Genomic DNA, 22,131 nt, shown 5'->3' on the forward strand with positions numbered 1-22,131 from the left:
CACTGACAGCTATAGCACAGTAGTATCATTATATAGCCAACAAGATTTCCATGCTTAACTATCTAGATTGTTTGGTTGAATGGAGAAAGGTGTGCATGTGAGATGAATTATTAGGTTGCATTATGGGCACAGTGGCCTCACAAAGCAACATACAGAATCACAAAGAGAAGAAAAACATGTTCTTCTCACAGAACAAAAGTGCATTGAAGTTCACAGTGATCCTTTTCAAATTTATTGTGAATTTAGTTAAAATCACTGTGAACTGCTGGAGTTATTGAAAACTGTGTTGTGAACTGTGAAGTGTTTTTCCTTCTGTGAGATAGTGTTTAGGTTACGATCACCATCAATTTTTAATTGTGAACTGCTGCTTCTTGATTTAATGTTCAGACTAACCTTGTCATTCTTCTTATTGAGGACTTCCTCTCCATTGCAACTGTATCTGGAAATCTTGAAACTATTTATCCACTTGCAAATTTCTACCATTGAGAAAGCACTTCATATTAAATTTGGTTGTATTGCTCCGTCAACTACTGTGACGTAATGCTTAATGAGAATATGAATTCATACATGAACATTGACATTACACACACTGTGTATAGCATTGGTATATGACGGTACAGTTCCAATGATTTGAATCCCACGAATTTCCTTCCATGACATTCAATGTGTGTGTGTTTGTATGTGTTAAATCAGGGACATAGAAATGATGGAGAGGCTTCGTCCCGCAGTAGCCCTCAGTGGTTCACAACCCACAACAGGCTACAGCAGTCCACCCAGCCACTGCCACCCCACACTGAACCCAGGGTTATTTTGCGATTCGGCCCCCAGTGGAGCCCCCCAGGAACATCTCATACCAGACGAGTGTAACCCCAAAAGTTTGTGTGGTAGAGTATTTATGGTGTACGTGTATGTGGAAATGGTGTTTGTGCAGCAATCTCTGACACAGTGTAACCGAGGTGGAACAGGGGTGACCAATTCGCATTCGCTGAGGCAGATTGTACACTGCCTTAAAAACCATCCACAGGGTGGCCAGCACACCGGACCTAGACACTAATCTGCCAGGCGGATTTGTGCTGGGGTCTGGCATGCCTTCCTGCTCGGGAAGCAGTGCGTTAGACCACGCGGCTAGCTGGGCAGTCTTCTGTGACCTTACACTCATTGCCACAGAAGTCATTACTCTCAGTGGCATGCCTCACACCTCCAAGCCAGCACACTACAGCATGGAATAAACTGCCAGACTAACTGGTAGCTCATAGCATACAAAGCTACTATTATCATCCCACCTTGCAGATTCACAGCGTCGATCCATGCCTATGTACTTGCACAGACAGTCACAACCTTTCTCATAATATGCTGTTCTAGATTGATAAACTAATAGTAAAAAGAAAGACAAATACTTACACTGTGATGATTATCATCCATCAATTCATTAGACACTGTGCAACATGTCACTCGAGTGAAATGTTATACTACAACTATCATAAATTTTTTATTTTTTTATTGTAATAAACAATTGCAAATCCATTGTCTAGGCAATCTTTATAAATGTAGGATATGTGAACATGAACATTTCTGCTTCAAATGATCTTTTGATGTGAAAATTTGCTCATTACAGTGATAGTTGCTCAAACTTTCTTGTGTGATAAAAGATTGTCAGACTTGAATCACCAATACATTCAATACTAATAAAGTGTAAACAGTGGTTGAACCCACAACAGATAGATCATGTGTGTACATGTTTTTTTGCCTGTTAAATCATCGTATCATTTTAGGCACATGTACATCTTTAGCTGTACAAAATTTGCATCATGAATTAGCTTTGTGTAATGTTATAAATTGGTGTAGCATGGAAACACATTTGAATAGCACATTGATTCAGCTGTCATTGTGAAGAGCTTATGGAGCACTGGTAGGACCCAAAGTGAGACAATAAAACTTTTCGACAAAATATACCTACATTTCTGAAAAGCATTTGATATAATGGTGATCCACTGTACACTGGTATCAAAGAACCAAACATACGGAATAGAGTCCCAGATTACTTCTTAAGTAATAGAACCTAGTAAGTTGTCCTTGATGAGTGTACATCAGAGGCAAGGATATCATCTGGAGTGACCAAGGAAAGTTTGATGAAATTGCTCTTACTTTCTGTATACATAAATGATCTGATGGATAGGGCAAGCAACAATCTGTGATTATTTCATGCTGATGCTATAGTGTACGAGAAAGTATCATCATTGAGTAATTATCAGTGACACACAATATGACCACCAAAAAGTGTTTCCATTTAGTGTACAGAATGGCACCTGTCTCTAAATGTAGAAAACTGTAAGTTAATGTTGATGAGTGCCAATGCCAAAAACAATCCAGTAATGTTTAAATACAATATTATGGAGTACTGCTTGATACAGTAGTAGGGAAGGCAAATGATGGACTCCTGTTTGTTTAGAGAATTTTGGGAAAGTGTAGTGCATCTATAAAGGAGACCACAAATAGAATACTAGTGTGACCCATTCTTGATTAATGCTCTATTGTACTTGTATATTTGTTACCGGGCAGGCCCACATGTGGCTAAGGTTGATTCGACTACGCTGCAGAAATTTCACTGGGAAGCTCTTATAATACTCCTGATCACTCCTCATGCAGGTTCCATATTTTTGGAGCCATTAGGAAAGACAGTCTTGTCCATTGATTTGCTTTGGATGCAGAGTTACACAAATAGGTACAATTATGGTTCCCTATGCAACAGCAAATATTTTTCTACAAAGGCATTGACTATCTTGTCTCACAGCGGGATAGATGCATTAACAGTTATGCCAGTTACTTTTGATGTAATAAACAATTTACTTACTTTTTTCCATCTATCTCATTTTCATTTGTTTATGACCTCGCTGCTTTCACATGTGTCCTACTTCTGATGGGAAAGGATTAGTCTGTGATAGGACTTTAGCAAGGAAGTGCTGGGTGAATGTATTGGGCATTAGGGACACTGGGCCTTCTATAGGCATATGATATCAGTGGCAATGGGTTGGGAGTGGGAAAGCTTAGGGGTGGACCAGGATGTCATGTAGATTAATTGGGCAATGGAATACCACTTTAGGCGAAGTGTGAAGGATCTTGTGTTACATGTCTCTCATTTCCAAGAGGAGGTGTTGAGGTTCTGAAGGATAGAGAATAGGGTGTCTTGACGTAGAAACAAGATCATGTAGATATCATCAGTGAACCTGAACCGGACTAGGGGTTTGGGGCTTTGGTAAGCTAGGAAGATTTCCTTTAGGTGGCCTTTAAAAAGGTAAGCATAGGAGGATGCTACACCTCTCGGAATATCCTTTAGACTTTTAATGCACTATATCATTTCTAATACACCTTACCAACTTGATCATGACATACAACCACTTGTCATTCAAGGGGAGTGTGCATTGTTTATCAGATCTGCAGCATCCACATGGCACCCTCCTATTTCGACCTTCTTATGGGCCATCTTGAGGAAACCCTCGTAGGCTCCTAAAATGTCAAACACCTTGTCTGGTTCAGGTTCATTGATGATATTTTCATGGTCTGGTCTCAGAACCAACATGCCACCTTTCTGGACATTGACCACCCTGTCTCTGATGGCTTCATCCACACCTTTGTCCACATTACATCCACTAACCACAAATAGCCCTTGCATTTTGACAGCGGTCATCCTATCCAGACCGAAAAGTTACTTCCTTAGAACCTTGAAACTTGTGAAATGCCATCTCTGCAGTGAGGAAAACACCCTTTCCCAGTATGCTGAATGCCTAATGAGTCCTCGTGAGACATGATATCACAGACAGACCCCCCCCCCCCCCCCCCCCAAATCTAGTCTGCAAACAGATTTCACATGCCATTTTCTCACATATCCCTAATCCTTCCACCACCACCAAGAATCAGTTGCAAAGGAGCACCAACCTCATCATCCATTATCACCCTTGACTGTAACACCTGAACCATATCATTCACTGTGGCTTTGATTATCTACCACCATGACCAAAAATGAGGGGCATCCTACCCAAGATCCCTCCCACCTCTTCTACGCAACCTGGTCCATACCTATGCCACTCCTACTCCCAACCCCTTGCCACAGGAATCACATCCCTATGGAAGATCCAGGTATTTGGCCTGTTCAAACCACCCACCCAGCATTTCCTGCTACAGTCCTGTCACAGGATTATCCTGCCCCATGATAGGCAGGCATCCAGTCATGTCATATACCAACTGTGCTGTGGTCATTTCACTGCTTTTTATGTCAGTGTGACAACCAACCATCTGTCATCCAGAATGAATGGCTACTGCTAAACTAAGGCCACAAACAATGTTGAACACCTGATGGCATACCATGCAGCTGAGTACAACATTCTCAATTTCAGTGCTTGCTTCACAATCCAGGCCATCTGGATCCTTGCCTTCTGTAGTATCCTAGTCGCCACTGCAGAGTCTTGTACCACAAGAAAGCAAGGGAGAGGATGTTGTGGGTGGCTCGTATGCTTGTTTTACAACACAAATGCACACATTTATTAATACGGTTCTTTATTTATATGAACATTTACTTAACTTGGATAGAGTCCACGTGCTGTGGTACGAGCTCATCAGTAATAGTCCTCTTGCAGACAATAACGGTAATCCTGCTACAGTCACTAATCTGGACGCTGTGTACTGTTGTAACCTATGATGTGAACTGAACCCGCTCTGCAAATATACTGACAGATGCCAAACTGGCCCTTTGGTCAGTGGCAGTGGCCTCAATACATACTGTCAAAAGGGTGTTAGTGGCGTGTTCCTAGTCAGTGTGTCTCTGACTTCTCTCATGATAGGCTTGCTTGATTCAGCACCTACTATCAATCTTCACACTTCATCTTTGCTGACCAGTGTGCTGGTGACAGCTTACACCAGCACATTCCTCCCCCTCCCAAAATTCCATACAATTGTTATGCAGGGAGTATGCGAACAACAATGGGAGGGAGGCAGGATTCTGGACATAGAGATGAGTCAGGAGCTGTGACTGTGGAGGATGGTGTACTCCCGACCATATCCCACCATCTGGCTTGCGAGGCAACAGGAACATCCTCCAGAAAACTACTGCCAGGGCACACATCCAGGCCTAGGAGCATGACCTGGGGTGACTATGTTGACAGTGATGGTGGGTCCACGTCCATTGTGTCGGAAAGCAAGGGTGCGTCGTCCATCCACTCCTCCTGGAGTGCCCTGGTGGCACCAGCGGGCAGCTGCGAAGGCCGTGTGGGCCCGTGAGGCCATGAATCTGAGGGAAGAAAAGCAACAGAATCATGGGGCAAATGACAGTCACGAATTTGGTTCTGGTGGCAGCGCTGCAAACCATTGGGACCTGCAGTCAAGTACATAAAAGAATCAATTGCCATAAACCCTGAAAAGAACAAGATCAAATGGTGCAAAGCGACACTTGCAAACCATTGGATGCGCCAGATGCTTTGGTGGATGTAGCAAGTATAACAGCATCAGATGGCGGCGGCCAAGCAGAAGTTCTGCCAGTGATGGTACGTCTCATAGTGATAGGAGGTGTGAAAGTGCTTGTTCCTCTGCATGTGTGGTGCGAAGCTTGGTCATCTGTTGTTTAAAAGTGCATATGAAGCATTCTGCTTCCCCATGGTCTGGGGGTGAAATGAGCACTTGTTAGATGACAAATGCCATTTCATTCACAAAACTGTTCAAAATCACGTGAAGTGAACTGTGGTCCATTGTCCAACACAAGTACTTCTGGCAATTCTTCGATGCAAAATATGGATAACAACACTACAATGGTGCTACATGATGTAGAAGCCATAGGCATCTCAAATAGAAACTTGCTAAAAGGGTCTACCCCAATGAACCAATGAGTGTTCCAAAATGGTGCTGCAAAGTCTGTGTCTACTTGTTACCATGAGGACTGAGTCGTAGGCCAAGCTGAGAATGTCTGTGCTGGAGTGGATTTGTTTTCTGCGCATGTTCAACACTGTGATGTCATCTGTTCAGTACGGCCGCCCATGCCCTGCCTACCAAATACAGTGCTGTCACACTAACTTTTTAATGTGAAGAATTCCCCAATCTCCCTGGTGGAGCAACTGCAACGCAGCCTATTGCAACACTTTAGGAATAAGTACATGCATTTGTCCACTGTAATTTTGAACTACAGTCACACCCTGTTGAACTGAAAGGTTATGCCAACATCAAAATATCGGTGCACAGCTGAGTTCTGGATACTGCTCAATGAACGAGGTCAAGACATGCAAATACAGTGCAACAAAATCTTGAGATCTGGGTCTGCTTCTGTGGCCTGTGCAATTTTTTGTAGTGCAAGGGGAAAGATTCAAGCAATTCAGAGTCCTGTGCATCTCCTTGGCAACAATATGCTGCAGATGCATCAAAATCAGAGTCTGGGCCTGTCGGAAGGCGAGATAAGGGTGTCTGCATTGCCTTGCTTTGCTGTGGGTCTGTAGACAATTCTGTACTGATACTGTGAAAGCAACAAAGCCCAACATTACAATATTTGGCAGTTTGTGTAGGAACTGGCTTTGACAGATGAAACAAGGACTGTAAAGGCTTGTGATCTGTCACTAAAAAGAACTTACCACCATACAAAAAGTGATGGAATTTGGTCACACCACACCCAATAGCAAGAGCCTCTTTTTCTATTTGAGAATAATTACACTGAGTTTGAGTGAGCAACTTTGAGGCAAAAGAAATGTGTTCCCAGAATGAAAAGCACTGGTACTTGTACTGACAGAAGTAAAGCTGTGAGGACGGGGCATGAGTCGTGCTTGGCTAGCTCAGATGGTAGAGCACTTTCCTGCGAAAGGCAGAGGTCTCGAGTTTGAGTCTCAGTCTGGCACACAGTTTTAATGTGCCAGGAAGTTTCAGCAAAAGGCCTGTCTTATGCACCAATTCTGTGCGAAAGCACAGCACCAAATCCATAGGAAGAAGTGTTGACTTGTAAAACTGCTGGCAAGGTAGGGGAAAAATGCACTAAATATCTGCTACCAAGCAAAGAGTTTTTGAGTTCCTGAAATCCATCCTGACAATCTTTCGTCCACACAAAATATTCATTTTTGTGATGCAGGTGATGCAGTGGAGCCACGATCTGAGTGGCTTCGGTATGAACCGAATGTAATATGTCATCTTGCCTAGTACTGACTGCAGTTCAGACATTACAAGGAACAGGCAGGTCACAGATTGGAGGGAGTACACACCCTGCCTGTTTATCAAATGATCTAAGTATTCTAGTTCAGTTTTAAAAAAGTCGCATCTTACAAGATGACACCTGATTCCTGCTTCTGACAGCACTGAAAAAAAGAGTGCACAAATTGGCAATGTGTTCCTCTGCTGTACAACCTGAGATGACAATATCGTCAAGATAGTTTGAACAAAATGGCACTTTTGTAGTCAGCTGTTCCAAGTAATATTGGAAACTGGCAGGTGAGGAAGCACTGCCAAAGGGCAAACGCAAATAATTGAACAATCCTAAGTATGTATTAACAACAAACACTTTCTGTGATTCTTCATCCAATAGAATCTGCAAGTAGGTATCATGCAAACATATCTTAGAAAAGTAACGTCCTATACCAAGCCTGTCCATGAGTGCCTCAAGGCGAGTAACGGATAAGTGTCAACTACTGTCTGTGGATAGACTGTAGACTTGAAGTCAACACAAATGCGAACATGATCAGAAAGCTTAGGCAGCAAAACAAGAAGACTCGCCCATTGCCTAGCTTGAATGGGAGCAATTACATCATTATCTTGCAGTGCTCTCAATTCACTGGCTACTTTGTCTCTTAAAGCAGTTGGGACGAGGCGGGCCCGGATAAACTTAGGCTGTTCATTATCTTTCAATGCAACATGCACTACAAAGTTAATAGCTTTTCCCATTCCTTCTGAAAATAGTTCAGGAAATTCTTTAAGCCAGCTAGCTACACTCTCATTTGATGCAAAAAACCAACACTGTAAGTACATGGTCTTGGTTGCTAAGTCCAAACACATCAAAGACATCAAAACTGAATATGTTCTCACAGTATCTCGATTTCAATACGGGAAAGTTCACTGTGCTAGTGTGAGATTTGTAAGTGGCAGGCAAACTACACTGTCCAGGGATTGGAATTTCCTGTCCGTTGTAAGGTGGTATGGTTAAGCAAAGTTACTGAGGCATCTGTGTCTAACTGAAAGTTCACATGGTGGCCTACAATTCGTAATTAGACAAATAGTTTGTTAGATTGTCGTTGCACAGTGCTAGAGCAAGAAGAAGGCACAACCTTAATCATACTTTTGTCAAAACCTGTTGTAGGTTTTGCAAACACTGCATTCACTGTGCATGTGCATGAGCCTGTTTATTTCTGGGAGTTGGCACAATTGGAATTTTTGTGCCGTTGGAAACAAGCTGCGTGGATATGGCATTTTTTTCCACAAGTGTAACACATTGCGTTACGTAATGGGCAGTCCTGTCTTTTATGGTGAGGTAAATGTCTAAGCAAGACTTCACTAAATTCACAGTTTTGTTTACATGTCTACGTGGCAGTCTGCGCATCTGTGTACGCACTCGTTGTTATGGCTGCTTGGGGTGGTCACGAACAAGAGGCGGCTTGATCCATCAAGTCAGGGCCTGGTCAAACTTATTGGCCACTATGGCACCTAAATCATATTGCTCTAAGTTTTGCAATACTTGGGGAAGTGATGGTTTGGAGTACTTTACGATCTGTTCTCATATTCTATTTCTGGGACATTGAATGTTATTGCATCGTGGATCATAAATCACTGTAAAAGTTGCCACAACTGCACTTAAATTTACACTTTTGAGTCATGCCAGTTAATTCTGTATACCACTGGTGCTACGTCTGTTCTGGCTTTTTCTGTAAGCAGAAGAACTGATATGTAGCTGCAGTTACTTGGACTTGTTGGTCATAGCATTGCGTTAATGCAGTGATTAATTGGGCATAGCTGGAGATGCGATTGGGAATAGTTTTTGTATTAACTTGAACACTGTGGATCCAACAGTTGAAAGAAAGTATTGTAACTTTACAGTACCTTGGACACAATCTGCTTTGAACTGAGTCAGGTATTCAATCCATTCCTCTTCTGTTTCATTAAATTGCCAGAACGTTGGTATACTGTTCAGCAACACTTGTTGGGCTGGTAGGTCGGTTGGTTGGTTCTAGTTTTGCAACAAATGCAGCTTGTGCAGCCAGTAGTTTTTGTATCATCATCAGTGAGGTAGCAATTGATTGGTTCTGAAACCGAAACACTTGTGTTAGATCCATCAAATTGGCCATCTGCGGCTGAGGCAAGGGGGCAGGTGGTGGAGAGGGTGGGGAATTCATTGTCTACACAAATATGTTATAGCAAAAAAACAAGCAAAGCCTTTGAAAAGAGAAATTTGATTAGTTCTGCAAGTCCCCACCTGGAATACGTGCAAGAACACAACACAAAAATAAACAAATAGAAACACTTGAACACAATCACCACTGCATGCTAAAACACAAGAGAAGCAAGCCAAATCCTCAGCCAAGTTGACTAACTTCAATTGCTACTGAATTATCCCATCCTAATCACCACTGTAGTATCCTCATCACCACTGTAGAGTCTTGTACCACAAGGAAGCAAGGGAGATGATGTTGTTATGGGTGGCTGGTATCCTCTTTTTACGACACAAATGCACACGTGTATAAATACAGTTCTATATGTACATGAATATTTCCTTAACTTGGATAGAGTCCATGTGTTGTGGTACAAGCTCATCACTAATAGTCCTCTTGCAGACCATATCAGTAGACATGCAATAGTTGTTAATCTGGACACCATATACTGTCGTAACCTGCGATGTGAACTGAGCCTGCTTTGCAAATATACTGACAGATGCCAAACTGGAAGAGTGAGTCAAGTCAGTGTGTGAGGCCCTTCGGTCAGTGACGGTGGACTAAATACATGCTGTTGAAAGGGTGTTGGTGGCGTGTTGCTTGTCAGTGTGTCTCTGGCCTCTTTCATGATAAGGACTCTTGATCTAGCACTTGCTATCGATATTTGCAATTCATCTTTGCTGACCGGTGTGCTGGCAACAGCTTGCTCAAGCACACCTTCACCTCCAGCTTTTCTGAACTATTGGACTATACAGATGAGAGTTATCCTTGAAACATATCCTTCACCATTAACCCACTGTACCCACACCCTCCACCCAACAGTTTACTTTTCTTCCGTCCTGGTACCCCCTCCCAGTTCTTGTTGTTTCCATGTAAACTCCATTGCTCACCATGCCCCATTGGCTCTGTTACCTGTGCATCACATGCCTAGCCCATTCACCCTTCCACCCCTCCCTCCTGCATTTCCAGCCTGCGAACCTGATGCCTCCCTCTGAGCTACTAAACACCCACCCTAAATCCCACTTCCTGTCTCCCACATATCTCTCCCTCTACCCTCGACCTCCAACCCAACCCAACCCCCAGCTCAAACCTCACCACCTATTGAAGTGCAGTCCCAGCATTGTGTGTCTAGCTGGACATTTTAGGGACACAGGTGTTTGTTGGAAGGGGGGGTTGTACACATTTAAAATTATGATATTCCAAGACCCAGTGACCTCCATCTATAGATTTCTTTTGGTTAAGGCAAATGCTGGGCTGGATCTTTGAAGTGGACACAGATGATTTCTCTCCTCGTCCTTCCCCTCAAACCAAGCTTATGCTCTGTTGGTTATGACCTAGTCATTGATTGGTCATTAAGTAGTAATGTTCCTGCCATTCCTGACAGCTTTTAATGGAAACTAATACGTAAATAAAAACAATAAAAAAACTTGTGTTTATCATCAAGAAACCAATTTGATTTTAAGTATTCTTGATAAATCAGTAATGGCATCAACATTTGTTTTTCAGGAGATTCTCAGCTGGCAACCTCAACAACTCAACCCCAGAAAAAAGATATTACTACGAGGAAGAACTTAGGAGGTAAATTTACTTTTCTTGGATTAATGTAAACAGAATCATTATACAAGCTGTCAATTAACATAAAATGATTAACATTACTGAAGCATTAGAGTGATCTGTTTGACCATGATGTTCAAGGTTGGTACTAGATATGAAAGAAAGATTTGCTCATTCTTTATAGTAATGTAAATTTCACAGCAAATTAAGAATTTTTGTGTGTCTTTGCAAAGGAGTTGAAACAGAAAAGACCCACTTAAAAAACAGCTTAGATTAACATCCGGAGAACTGAGTCTCTGTAGCATCCCACGACAAATTATTTCTTCAACGCTCCAATATCATTCATGAATCAAAGGCAACTGTTGAAAGGCATTAATCTCACCCCAAGAATAACACTTTACTTTTTAAAAACTGCTGCATTACTTGAAGTGCAGAACAGAATTAGAAACAATTTTTAATAACAACATAGCCTTTCCTGGCCTGTGCTGCTAATGAAATCTTCTCAGGCTTCCATCTAGGTGACTGCACTGGAGTTTTGCAACATTTTGATGTGTGTCCCTCATGTCACCTTCTGGTAAAGTGTTGAGACTGCAATGACACACACACACACACACACACACACACACACACACACACCTAATGTATTCCACACACACAGTGTTGTAAGATACAGTGATGTGTGTGACTTGAATAGTGAAGGCAACACTCGTAAGTGGTGCTTTATAAACTAGGTATTTGCAGTTTGTCATTTATACGGGCAAACATATCTCTCATTTTTGTCGTGGTTGAAAGATGGCTGTGATTTTTTTTAAATACTCACAATTTTGGCTGAAGGAGGCCCATATTGTAGGGGATAAAGGCAAGATTCTCTTTCTCTTCCTCTGCTTTGTTGGCCTTGTATTTTTTTTTTCCTTCACTGCACATTTAATGTGTACTTTACTCTATCCATTTTGGTGAAACACTTCTTTAAGGTGTTGCAACTCTGAAGAAGTCTGTGTTTGTACAAATTGCTTGTTTCTTGAGAGCTAGAGTTGTTAGAACAGTGTACCACTATGACTGATGATGATGACAGCTCATTAAATGTGGGTATGATGGTGATGACAGCTCATTAAATGTGGGTACGGATCTGTATGGGCATTCTTTCTGTAGACTGAATGTTCTAAAGTAACATGTGCTTTTCTTTTTATTAGAATATCTGAAACTGGAAGAGAACCATCCTGTTCTAGATCCATCATGAATGGAATGTTTTGGTGAATACTGCCTAAAATTTGCAAAGAAGGTGTACCACAGTAGTCAATAGTCAGCACCCTTACACAGCCTACTTCAGATGTACTCTTCAGTGAGAGTCAGTCTCTGTATGGTGCGGGCACAAAGTTTTAATTGATTTAGTCTGCTTCGATCATATTTGATCATTATTGTGAGATAATAACAAGACGGGAGTCTCAAAGGACACATTTAATTATAAAAAAATTAATGTTGGCCCTCAACCGTATACCCTCAGACTCAGAGTTGAAATATTAAAAGTTTTGGCTGGTTTCATTGTCTAGGGACTGGGATACATAGTTGCCGCATAAAGTGCCAAATACTGCTGAGTCTTCAGTATACGATATGAATACGAACATGAATCAAATGGTCGAAGGTTCCTATGACTCGCAATTACGAATTTTGAAGGTAACATAGAAATTTATAAATGAAAATGGCAATTAAATAAAATCTGCAGGTACTATTTTACTGACTTTAAATGATGAGTACAATAGCAGAAGTACCTATAAGAATGCCGTTTATTACTGCAAAACACTTATTTCAATAACATGGAAATAATAGATTCCTACTTCACATAATTAGTTATGAACAACAACATAGCTCACGAGATATTCACTTCTAAATGCATACTACATCTTCACTGCAGAAGCCACGGAAATCTCACAAGTGTACAAGTCGGCACTACAAAATATTTTTATCTCCTGCAACGACACGAAAACTGAACACTCTCCAAGTATTTCCTGCGTGCGTCTGTCACACCTTCCCATCCCGCACTCCCCATGTCCTGTGCACACTCAATGACATCGGTAGTCGCCTACCATAGTAACGAGCGCTGTGATTGGCTAGAGCTCTCCGCCCATATCTTCAAGCCAACACACACTCTCAAACGTATTGGAACACACACAGAATACTGGATTTACATTTAAGTAACTTGAAATTAAATAAATATTCCTATGAACAGACTATAAACACAATCTAAAGCACATTATTAAATACAAAAACAAATAAAATAAACATATATCAAAGAAATAGAAACAAAAGTAGGTCAATAGCCTAATGTATCTGTGCTTTCTAAAACACAGTAAATATTTGACCAATTTCTTCATGAATGGTATATATCGAAAATAAACAAAGACATAGATGAATAAATATATTTATAAGCATGCTGATACCATGCTGTGGAGTACTTATGGCCTGCTGTGATCAATATTAATTGGCCACTTTGACCTCCAGTAACTCATGTACTATTGAAGATACATGCCTGTAATTCACACCAATTTAGGTTTACACTAATAGCTTTCTAAAGACATGTCGAAGGCCAAAGTCGGATGAACCATTTATATTTTGGAAATTCATTGCTGGGTGTTACTTGTGTAATTTACAGTTAGATACTAAACTTTAAACTAATAAATATATTGAAAATCTGATTACACCAACAGAATCGTCGTTCAAATAATGGTGATGTGCATGTTTCTTTTTGAGGTATCATGATTCCTCTGGCTGTTATTAATTTCTGCATGAACTGTAAAATGTCTGCCATTATGGTTTTACAAAGTCCACCATCTATGGCACTCCCGGCCATCAAATCTCCTTCATTGACATAAAGCCCATTCCTCGACACAGTGTCAACATGGAATTCCCAGCCCTGCGGTCGGCCAAGACCACGTGCTGGGGCTACCCCTCTTACTCCTGCTATCGGCATCACACAGTTGCTGACAAGCCCCAGCTCACCAAGTGGCTCGTGCAGCCATGCCAACTCCGAACTTAGAATATTTTCAGGGCGTCGCAACTCGCCCGTTACCTCACACACTTCCACTTATTAACATTCTGGCTTGCCAGAATGTTCTAAAGTAGTACCCTTCAGTTCATGCAAGTACATATAAAACAAATTGCAAAGAACAAAATTAAATGATTAAAAAGCCAGGCCAATAGTGTTTACAAACTTTTTGTAGTGGTGTGAAAGTGATATGAATTTCGAAATAAACTTAAACTAACACAAATTATGAACGAAACGACATATTAAATAAATGCCTACATTTCAGTTAGGCATGAACATTGTGTGTGTGTGTGTGTGTGTGTGTGTGTGTGTGTGTGTGTGTGTGTGTGTGTGTGTGTGTGTGTTGGATTTTTCTTTTCTCTCTCTCTCTCTCTCTCTCTCTCTCTCTCTCTCTCTCTCTTTTTTAACAAGAAATAAATATTTTTTTAAATGTACTTCACCTATGTGCGATTTTGTAATCACTTCTTCTGGCACTCACTAAGCACTAAGGCGCATTCTTGCACATCAGTCTTTTGACCAAGTGCCTCACAGAAGTTGTGTCTGCCTCTGAATTCCGAGCTCCACTGTTTATCGTGACAAATCTGTCTACAATGAAAAGTAAAAGTAGAAACCTGTCAACAAACCATTTCCCAGACCCAACCAAGATCCTCACTAAAGGTACTTTAGGAACAAAGTCACAAGGCAAACGACTGAATCACAGTAAGCTCAAACTCCCACATGTTCTGTTTAATTGGCTTTAATAAATCCTTCCTACCTCCATGCACCAAAAAATATGTGCACATACAATTAAAATTTTAATACCCTTCAAATTGACCACTAAATTCTGTGCCACATTCTTACACAAAGCATAAATCAATACATATTTTACTTAAATCCATGAGGTCACTGACCTCCATGCACCCTCAGTGCCTAAACTTCTCCTTCTTGTACATCTACAATACCACAATAAAGTAACAAATTAATAATGAATCCTCAACTAAAACATATAAAGTGATCCCTCCAAATTTACTACCACTAATTACAAATTGGAACAGCTTTTCATTTCTCCCCTTTCTGTATATACAGCCTCAACTCTGTCACATTTCTTAGACCCAAAGTTTTTCATGAGACAGTGTAATTTAAATGGTATGCATTTGGATGAGGACACTCTGCCACAGCAAATGCTCCATAGTATAACTCAAATTATTTCTTAATATCCCCATCCACTTTGCTGGACACTCTTTGGTGCATACAAGCACTTTGTCCCCCACTTTGTACTTCATCGGTTTGTACCGCTCATCGTGTCACCTATTCCTTTCAGCTGCTAACTTTTTCATGTGGGCCGTTACTGCCTGCTCTCTTTCAGCAGCCAATTCAGCTTTTCACGGCAGGAATTCTACTGTTTCTGTGAGTAGGAACTTTGGTTTCACCCAGGTCACGACTTCAAAAGGTAAGTACCCCATAGCCTTACTTTTTATGCTGTTGAGTGCGTCCTCAGATGCACTGATGTACTCCACCCACTTGGAATGACAATTGCTGGCATACATCCTACATAAACCTCCTACTTCCCGCATATACCGTTCACACGAGTTGCTTGGTGGGTGGTAGATAGATATACGGATATGTTGCACACCCTTGTCATTGATGAACATGTTTCAATTTTTCAAAGTAAACTGTTATCCGTTGTCAGACAACAGCCTTACTGGTTTTACAATATTCTTGAAGCAATTTTTCTCCACTTTGGCGATCAGAGTTTTTGTATTCGCTTTCCGTATCGGATACAGTTAAATGAACTTAGAGAACATGTCCACTACATCAAAGATGTACTTCATGCTGCCGCATCCTGTGGGAAGGGGGGCAATATTGTCCACAGCCAGTTAGTCACCCACTTTATTAGGTATAATGCTTTGCATTTCCCACTGTTGTGCAGTCATGCAGTATTTGACCCATTGGCAACAGTCGCACACTGCCAGCTGTGCATGGACCTGACTGGCCATGTTATTTACACGAGCGTATTCCTCAATGATTTCAGTGCACTTTTTGGCCCTCGTAATGTCCATGACTTAAATGGACATAGTGTATTAACTGTTCCACATACCGTTTGGGAAAATTCAGTCTCCATTTGTCCGTCTCTTCATCTTTCAGCCGGAATAACACTCCCTTGTGTATCTTTAAGTATTTTGGTACATTCTCGTGTCCCTTGCGGTCGAAACTCACCTCAATGTGTTTCAACTCAGGATCATCGTTTTGTACTTGCCACATATCTTTGCACACCGCACAAATTTCTTTCTTCCCCGCTACCCCCTTCTTATACAGTAGCTTAAATTCGTTTGGCTCCTCCCTTCCCTCATCTTCTGCCCCCACTGGTAATCTGGACAGAGCACCGGCAACACAATTTTCTGTACCCTTGATGTAGCGGATTTCGTTTTCAAATTGCTGCATGAACATTGCCCAATGCATTAAGTAGTCATTCAGCATCCTGCAGTCCTGCAGATAACTCAGCGCCTTGTGGTCCAACAACACTGTCACTTTTCTGCCCTCTAACTACATGCAGAATTTATTAAATCCATGCTCAATCACAAGCATCTCCTTCTGTGATTTGCTCTATCCCCGTGTTCAATTTTTCCATCGACTAGCTTTTCCTGAAATAGCTCACAACCTGTTCCATAGTCCAAATTCTCTGACGCTAAACAGAAAGGGAGATTCATATGTGGGTAGTACAACATCTTACTATTGCACAATTTATTGTTTATACCCTGGGATTCCATTTCACATTCCTCAGTCCACCTCCAAGCTGCATTTTTCTTCAACAATTCGGAATATTCATTCCTCCCTCCTCAAGAATTTTCTGTAGAAACCACACAAGCCCAAGTATGACATCAGTTGTTTCGTACTTTTGGGTCTATTACATTCGACAATGGACTTTAATTTTTCGGAACTTGGTAAAATTCCTTCCTAAGCAAGGAGCTTTAAAGTCATCCCACTGGTAGTCTCAGAGCCATGAGTACCTCCTCCAAAACTTGACAATGCTCATTCCGTGTTTCTGTAGCAATCAGTATATCATCTACGTGTATCACGAGTTTGCTCATCTGGCTCTTCCCCAGGACATGACTCAACACTCTTACAAAAACTACCACAGAAATTGTAAGTCCAAATGGTACCACCGTAAACTGGTAGCTTCGCCCCTCAAAAAGTAAAGGAGTGTACCGTCTGCTTTCCTCTGCCAAAATCCCGAGGTCAGAGCAACACTGGACATTAAATTGATATTATTAAAATTCTGCAGCAGTTCCTCCTTATTGCCAGGCTGGTCTGATTTCCTTACAATTACTTTATTTATTTTTATTGCATCCAATACAATTCTGAGCGAATTATCATGTTTTTTAACAAAAACAATAGGATTGCAGTAATCGCTCCTACATTGTTCAACTGTACGCCAAGCCAACATTTGTTTTAATCAAACTCTGATAGCATCCTGATCAGCTATAGGTATTACATATGGGTTGCACTTACTCTCATAGAGTACTCGAAATCGGTAACTGTACCAGGTCGATCCGAGAATACGTCCTCGTAGTGGTACAACAAGCCACACAACTCTTTCTTTTCCCCTTCTGATATACCCTTGACTGCATCACTCACTTCCTTAATTCCTAGCTTATTGACTTGCTCACTCCAACCCTCAGTAACTATTGCTTGAGCAATCTGGTTTTCACCTGTTAAAAGTCTTAAATTTTACTTGCCCTTTTTCATTCTGAAATTCAAATTCTAGGCATTTCCCTACACAGTTAAGTAAAGTGTTGTATTTGTACAGGAAGTCAGTTCCTAAAATTTCCTCCTTTACTAAACCACTCACTACAAAACATGCTTTCTCGAATTTATTTTCTCCATATATAAATTCTAAAAGTATTTGTTGTCTTATTGACTTACTCATACCACCAACTCCCATTTTAATCTGAACTCTAGTGACTGGGAAGATTACTAGATTCCTATTTTTGATCATGTTCATAAAACTTTCCGACACTGCTGACACATTACTACCTGAATATAGAAGTGCTTCTACCATTTCTTTGCCAACTTTAAATTTCATAATTGGCTGTACATTTACCAACGATCTCACACTGTGTTGTGTGAGAGGTTCACTGTACATAAATCTCCACTGGTTTTGCAAAGGTTTTTACACTTTACATAGTACGCTGAATAGCAGAGATCAAATGAATTACTACTTTGCAGGACACAAATCCCAGACGAGAAACCTCCAATTGTGGGCTTTCTTAAAACATGTGTGACTCTCAACTAGATACCCTCAGACTCAGAGTGGAAATATTAAAAATTTTGGCTGGTTTCATCGTCTAGGGGCTGGGATACGTAGTTGCCACATTACATGCCAAATACTGCTGAGTCTACAGTATACAATATGAATACACACATGAATCAAATGGTTGAAGGTTCCTACCTGTACCACTTGGCAATTACGAATTTTGAATGCAACATAGAAATTTATAATGAAAATTGCAATTAAATAAAATCTGAAGGTACTATTTTAACAACTTTAAATGATGAGTACGATAACAGAAGTACCCATAAGAATGCCATTTGTTACTGCAAAACACTTAATGGTGTCGATGGTCCAAGTTGAATAACAGGGAAACAACAGATTCCTACTTCACATAATTAGTTATGAACAACAATATAGCTCGCTAGATATTCACTTCTAAACACATACTACGTCTTCACTGCAGAAGCGATGGAAATCTCACAAGTGTACAAGTCAGCACTACAAAATATTTTTATCTCCCGCAACCACACACAAAATGCTCAACACTCTCCTAGTATTTCCTGCAGCCGTCCATCACGCCTTCCCGTCCCGCACTCCCCGTGTCCTGTGCGCACCCAATGCTTCTCCTGCACTTCCATACAGTCTCTCCATTGACTTCGGTAGTCGCCTACTGTAGTAACGAGCGCTGTGATTGGCTAGAGTGCTCCTGCCATATCTTCAAGCCAATACACACACTCAAATGTATTGGAACACACACAGAATACTGGATTTACATTTAAGTAACTTGAAATTAAATAAATATTCCTATGGACGGACCATAAACACAGTATAACACACATTATTAAATACATAAACAAATCAAATAAACATATATCAAAGGAATAGAAATAAAAGTAGGCCAGTAGCCTAATGTCTCTGTGCTTTCTAAAACACAGTAAATATTTGACCAATTTCTTCATGAATGGTATATATCGGAAATAAACAAAGACATAGATGAATAAATATATTTATAAGCATGCTGATAGCATTTTTTCATGTAACTATGGAGAACTTATGGCTTGATGGGATCAATATTAATTGGCCACTTTGACCTCCAAGTAACTCATGTAAGTTACATGCCTGTAATTCACACCAATTTAGGTTTACACTAATAGCTTTCTAAAGATATGTCGGTCGACAAAATCGGATGAAGCATTTAGATTTTGGAAATTCGTTGCTGGGTGTTACTTGTATAATTTGTAGTCAGATACTAAACTTTAAACTAATAAAGATATTGAACATCTGACTATACCATCAGAATCATCATGCAAATAATGGTAATGTACATGTTTCTTTTTGAGGTGTCATGATTCCTCTGACTATTATTAATTTCTTCATGAACTGTGAAATGTTTGCCATTATGGTTTTACAAAGTCCGCCATCTTTGGCACTCCCGGCTATCAAATCTCCTTCATTGATACAAAGCCCATTACTAGACACAGTGTCAGTGTGGAATTCCCAGCCACACGGCCGGCCTAGACCACGTGCTGGGTCTACCCCTCTTACTCTGGCTAATGTTCGGCATCACATGGTTGCTGATGAGCCCCAGCTTGCTGAGTGGCCTGTGTGGCCACACCAACTCCGAACTTAGAATATTTTCAGGGCGCCCCAACTCACCTGTTACCTCACAATGACACACTGTGAGGAGGTGGTACTAACAGTGCAGAGCTCCAATCTAAACACTTCTCCCATTATGTGGATGACACCTTCATTTTGTGGTAACATGGCAGAGGGGCCCTGAATAATAATAACAGAATATATACCTTTCATTTTTAGATTTTTTTAAAAGAAAAGCAGATTGTACAGTAGGACATGCAATGTGCAGAAAGAAGACTCACACAAATCTGTACTGTGTGTAGTGTCATGCAATGAGCTTTTATCATCCAGTGCATCGGTATACTATTCTAATAATTCTCATTCATTTGTGGCAGACACAGCCTTCCAGCTTAGCTGAAACAGCTTAAGGATGCGTTTTGCCAAATGAGTATAGAGGAGCAAAAATTTGATGTGCATTGAAGAAAACAAATTATAGAACCATGTGCAAAGAAATGGAAGAGAAAGAAAACTCACCTTAATCCTATATATTGGGCCTCCTTCAGCCAAATTTGTGTGAATGCTCAGAAAATCATCACCAAAGTCAAGTTCTGACTGCCACAAAAATCAAGAGATGCAAAGACCCAGTGTATACAGCTCCTCAGGTGGGTGTAGCCTTCAGTACATCTGGCAGATTCAGTGCCTTATCTCACAACATTGCACACAATATATGTGTTCCTCTGGGGCATAAAGAGAAGTCAGGAGTGATGGAACACAGTCCAAATAAAGGACATACACACCAGTATGAGAAACGAAATATTGTATGCTGAGGTAGTGGATTTGGGAGAACATTAAAGTTTCATACAGAACTCTGCACTACCAGCTACATACTGACCCTTTGCCCAGCAGGTAACGCTTCACAAGTGTGGACAAGAATGAATGTGCCAAGAGTCAAACAGTTGTCTGTACCTCCCACAGTGGGCCACTGATACCCGTGCCAGTGGGATGGGGTGGAGAGATGTGGCCACCATTTAAGTATGCATATGGGACATGTGATCTGCAGTATTTTCTTTTCATGTTTCAATCATAGAATTCTCATATCTTCCTGGTCACGTTACAAGTACTTCATGATGTTTCAGCAAGGGACTCATTGTCATTCTCAGATCATTTGTAATCACTTTTGCTCTGCTCTTGTTGGCATGTTACCCCGTCTATCTCTTGACATGTTTTGCTGTCTGTGTAGTTGCCACAGTGGGTGGTGGTGGTGGTGGGTCGGAAGGGGAGGGGGGCTGTAATGATGTTCGGCTGTGAACTGTGATCTGCGCTATTGCTGTCAGGTGCGAACCTCACTGTATGGAAAAACGTTTCTTTGAGACTAGACTATAGACTCAGCTGTAGGCCACTGTCTTTGTTCATTGGACTGTCTTGGACACTAATTTCAATGGCCTCTTTAATGAAACATTCCCAGAATGGGGAAGATTGCTTAAGTATCTTGATTTTTTTATAATCCATAGTATGGCCAGATTTTATCCTGTGGTTAGCCACAGCTGAGTTGATCTGGCGTAAATCAGTGTGGTATTTATGTTCATGGCTCCTGTCTTCCACTATGCATATAGTTTCCCCAATGTACGCTTTACTTCACTGACAGGGAATGTGCTAGACTTGGCTGACTTTTCTTTAGGTGTTGCTCAGGAAGCACACTAATAATTTGTGCTCCTGCTCTTGTCTGTTGTCTACATACAGTGTGTCTACATGCATGCCTTACTTGCTTGCTTGCTTTTTGTGGGACAAGGAGTGGCTGCCCTGCTTACTCACATTTCTGTGTAGACTTTGAGACATTACTTTGATACCAACTGGCTCCAAGAAATCTCACCACATAAGGACTACATCAGCCATTCATATCACAAAACATGTCAGCTTGGTACTGGTAAAACAGAGTTATCACTATACTTGTCACTATGTGGATACTACCTCAAAAAAAAATTGTAAGATGTCCATAAGAGAGCTTCAGCACTGTCTCCCTCTTCATAGGATAGACTGATACTGTCATGTGGGCACAGGCAGACAGTGCTCAAAGACAATTTACATATGAACAGACATCGAAGTATGAACTTCTTGTAGCATGCAGAAAAAAATCACGCAATAACCACCAAAAAGTGAACTGTGATCAATCTTCCAGGGAGAACAAGCAATGACACAACGATATTGGTGCTCAGGAAAGGACGCAATTTAGACCTGACTTCAACATCAGTACATCATAAGTAATGTGGAGTCAGTACATCATAAGTAATGTGGAGTAGGCCACCTATATTCTGTCAGTCAACAAAGCTGAAGAA

The 22,131-nt window shown here is 41.0% G+C and overlaps 1 protein-coding gene across 3 annotated transcripts in view; it reads left to right on the forward strand.

Annotated features, from left to right (window-relative positions):
• LOC126271857 (zinc finger protein 239-like) overlaps window positions 1-22,131 on the forward strand; it is a 260,845-nt gene that overhangs the window by 218,980 nt on the left and 19,734 nt on the right. For all 3 annotated transcript variants that reach the window (XM_049974191.1, XM_049974192.1, XM_049974193.1), the window contains exon 8: window positions 10,884-10,955. In XM_049974191.1, coding sequence (XP_049830148.1) covers window positions 10,884-10,955 — 72 coding nt within the window. The remainder of the gene's footprint in view (window positions 1-10,883; window positions 10,956-22,131) is intronic.

This window comes from Schistocerca gregaria, chromosome 5 (genome assembly GCF_023897955.1).
Source record: "Schistocerca gregaria isolate iqSchGreg1 chromosome 5, iqSchGreg1.2, whole genome shotgun sequence".
In the NCBI taxonomy this organism is placed as follows: domain Eukaryota; kingdom Metazoa; phylum Arthropoda; class Insecta; order Orthoptera; family Acrididae; genus Schistocerca; species Schistocerca gregaria.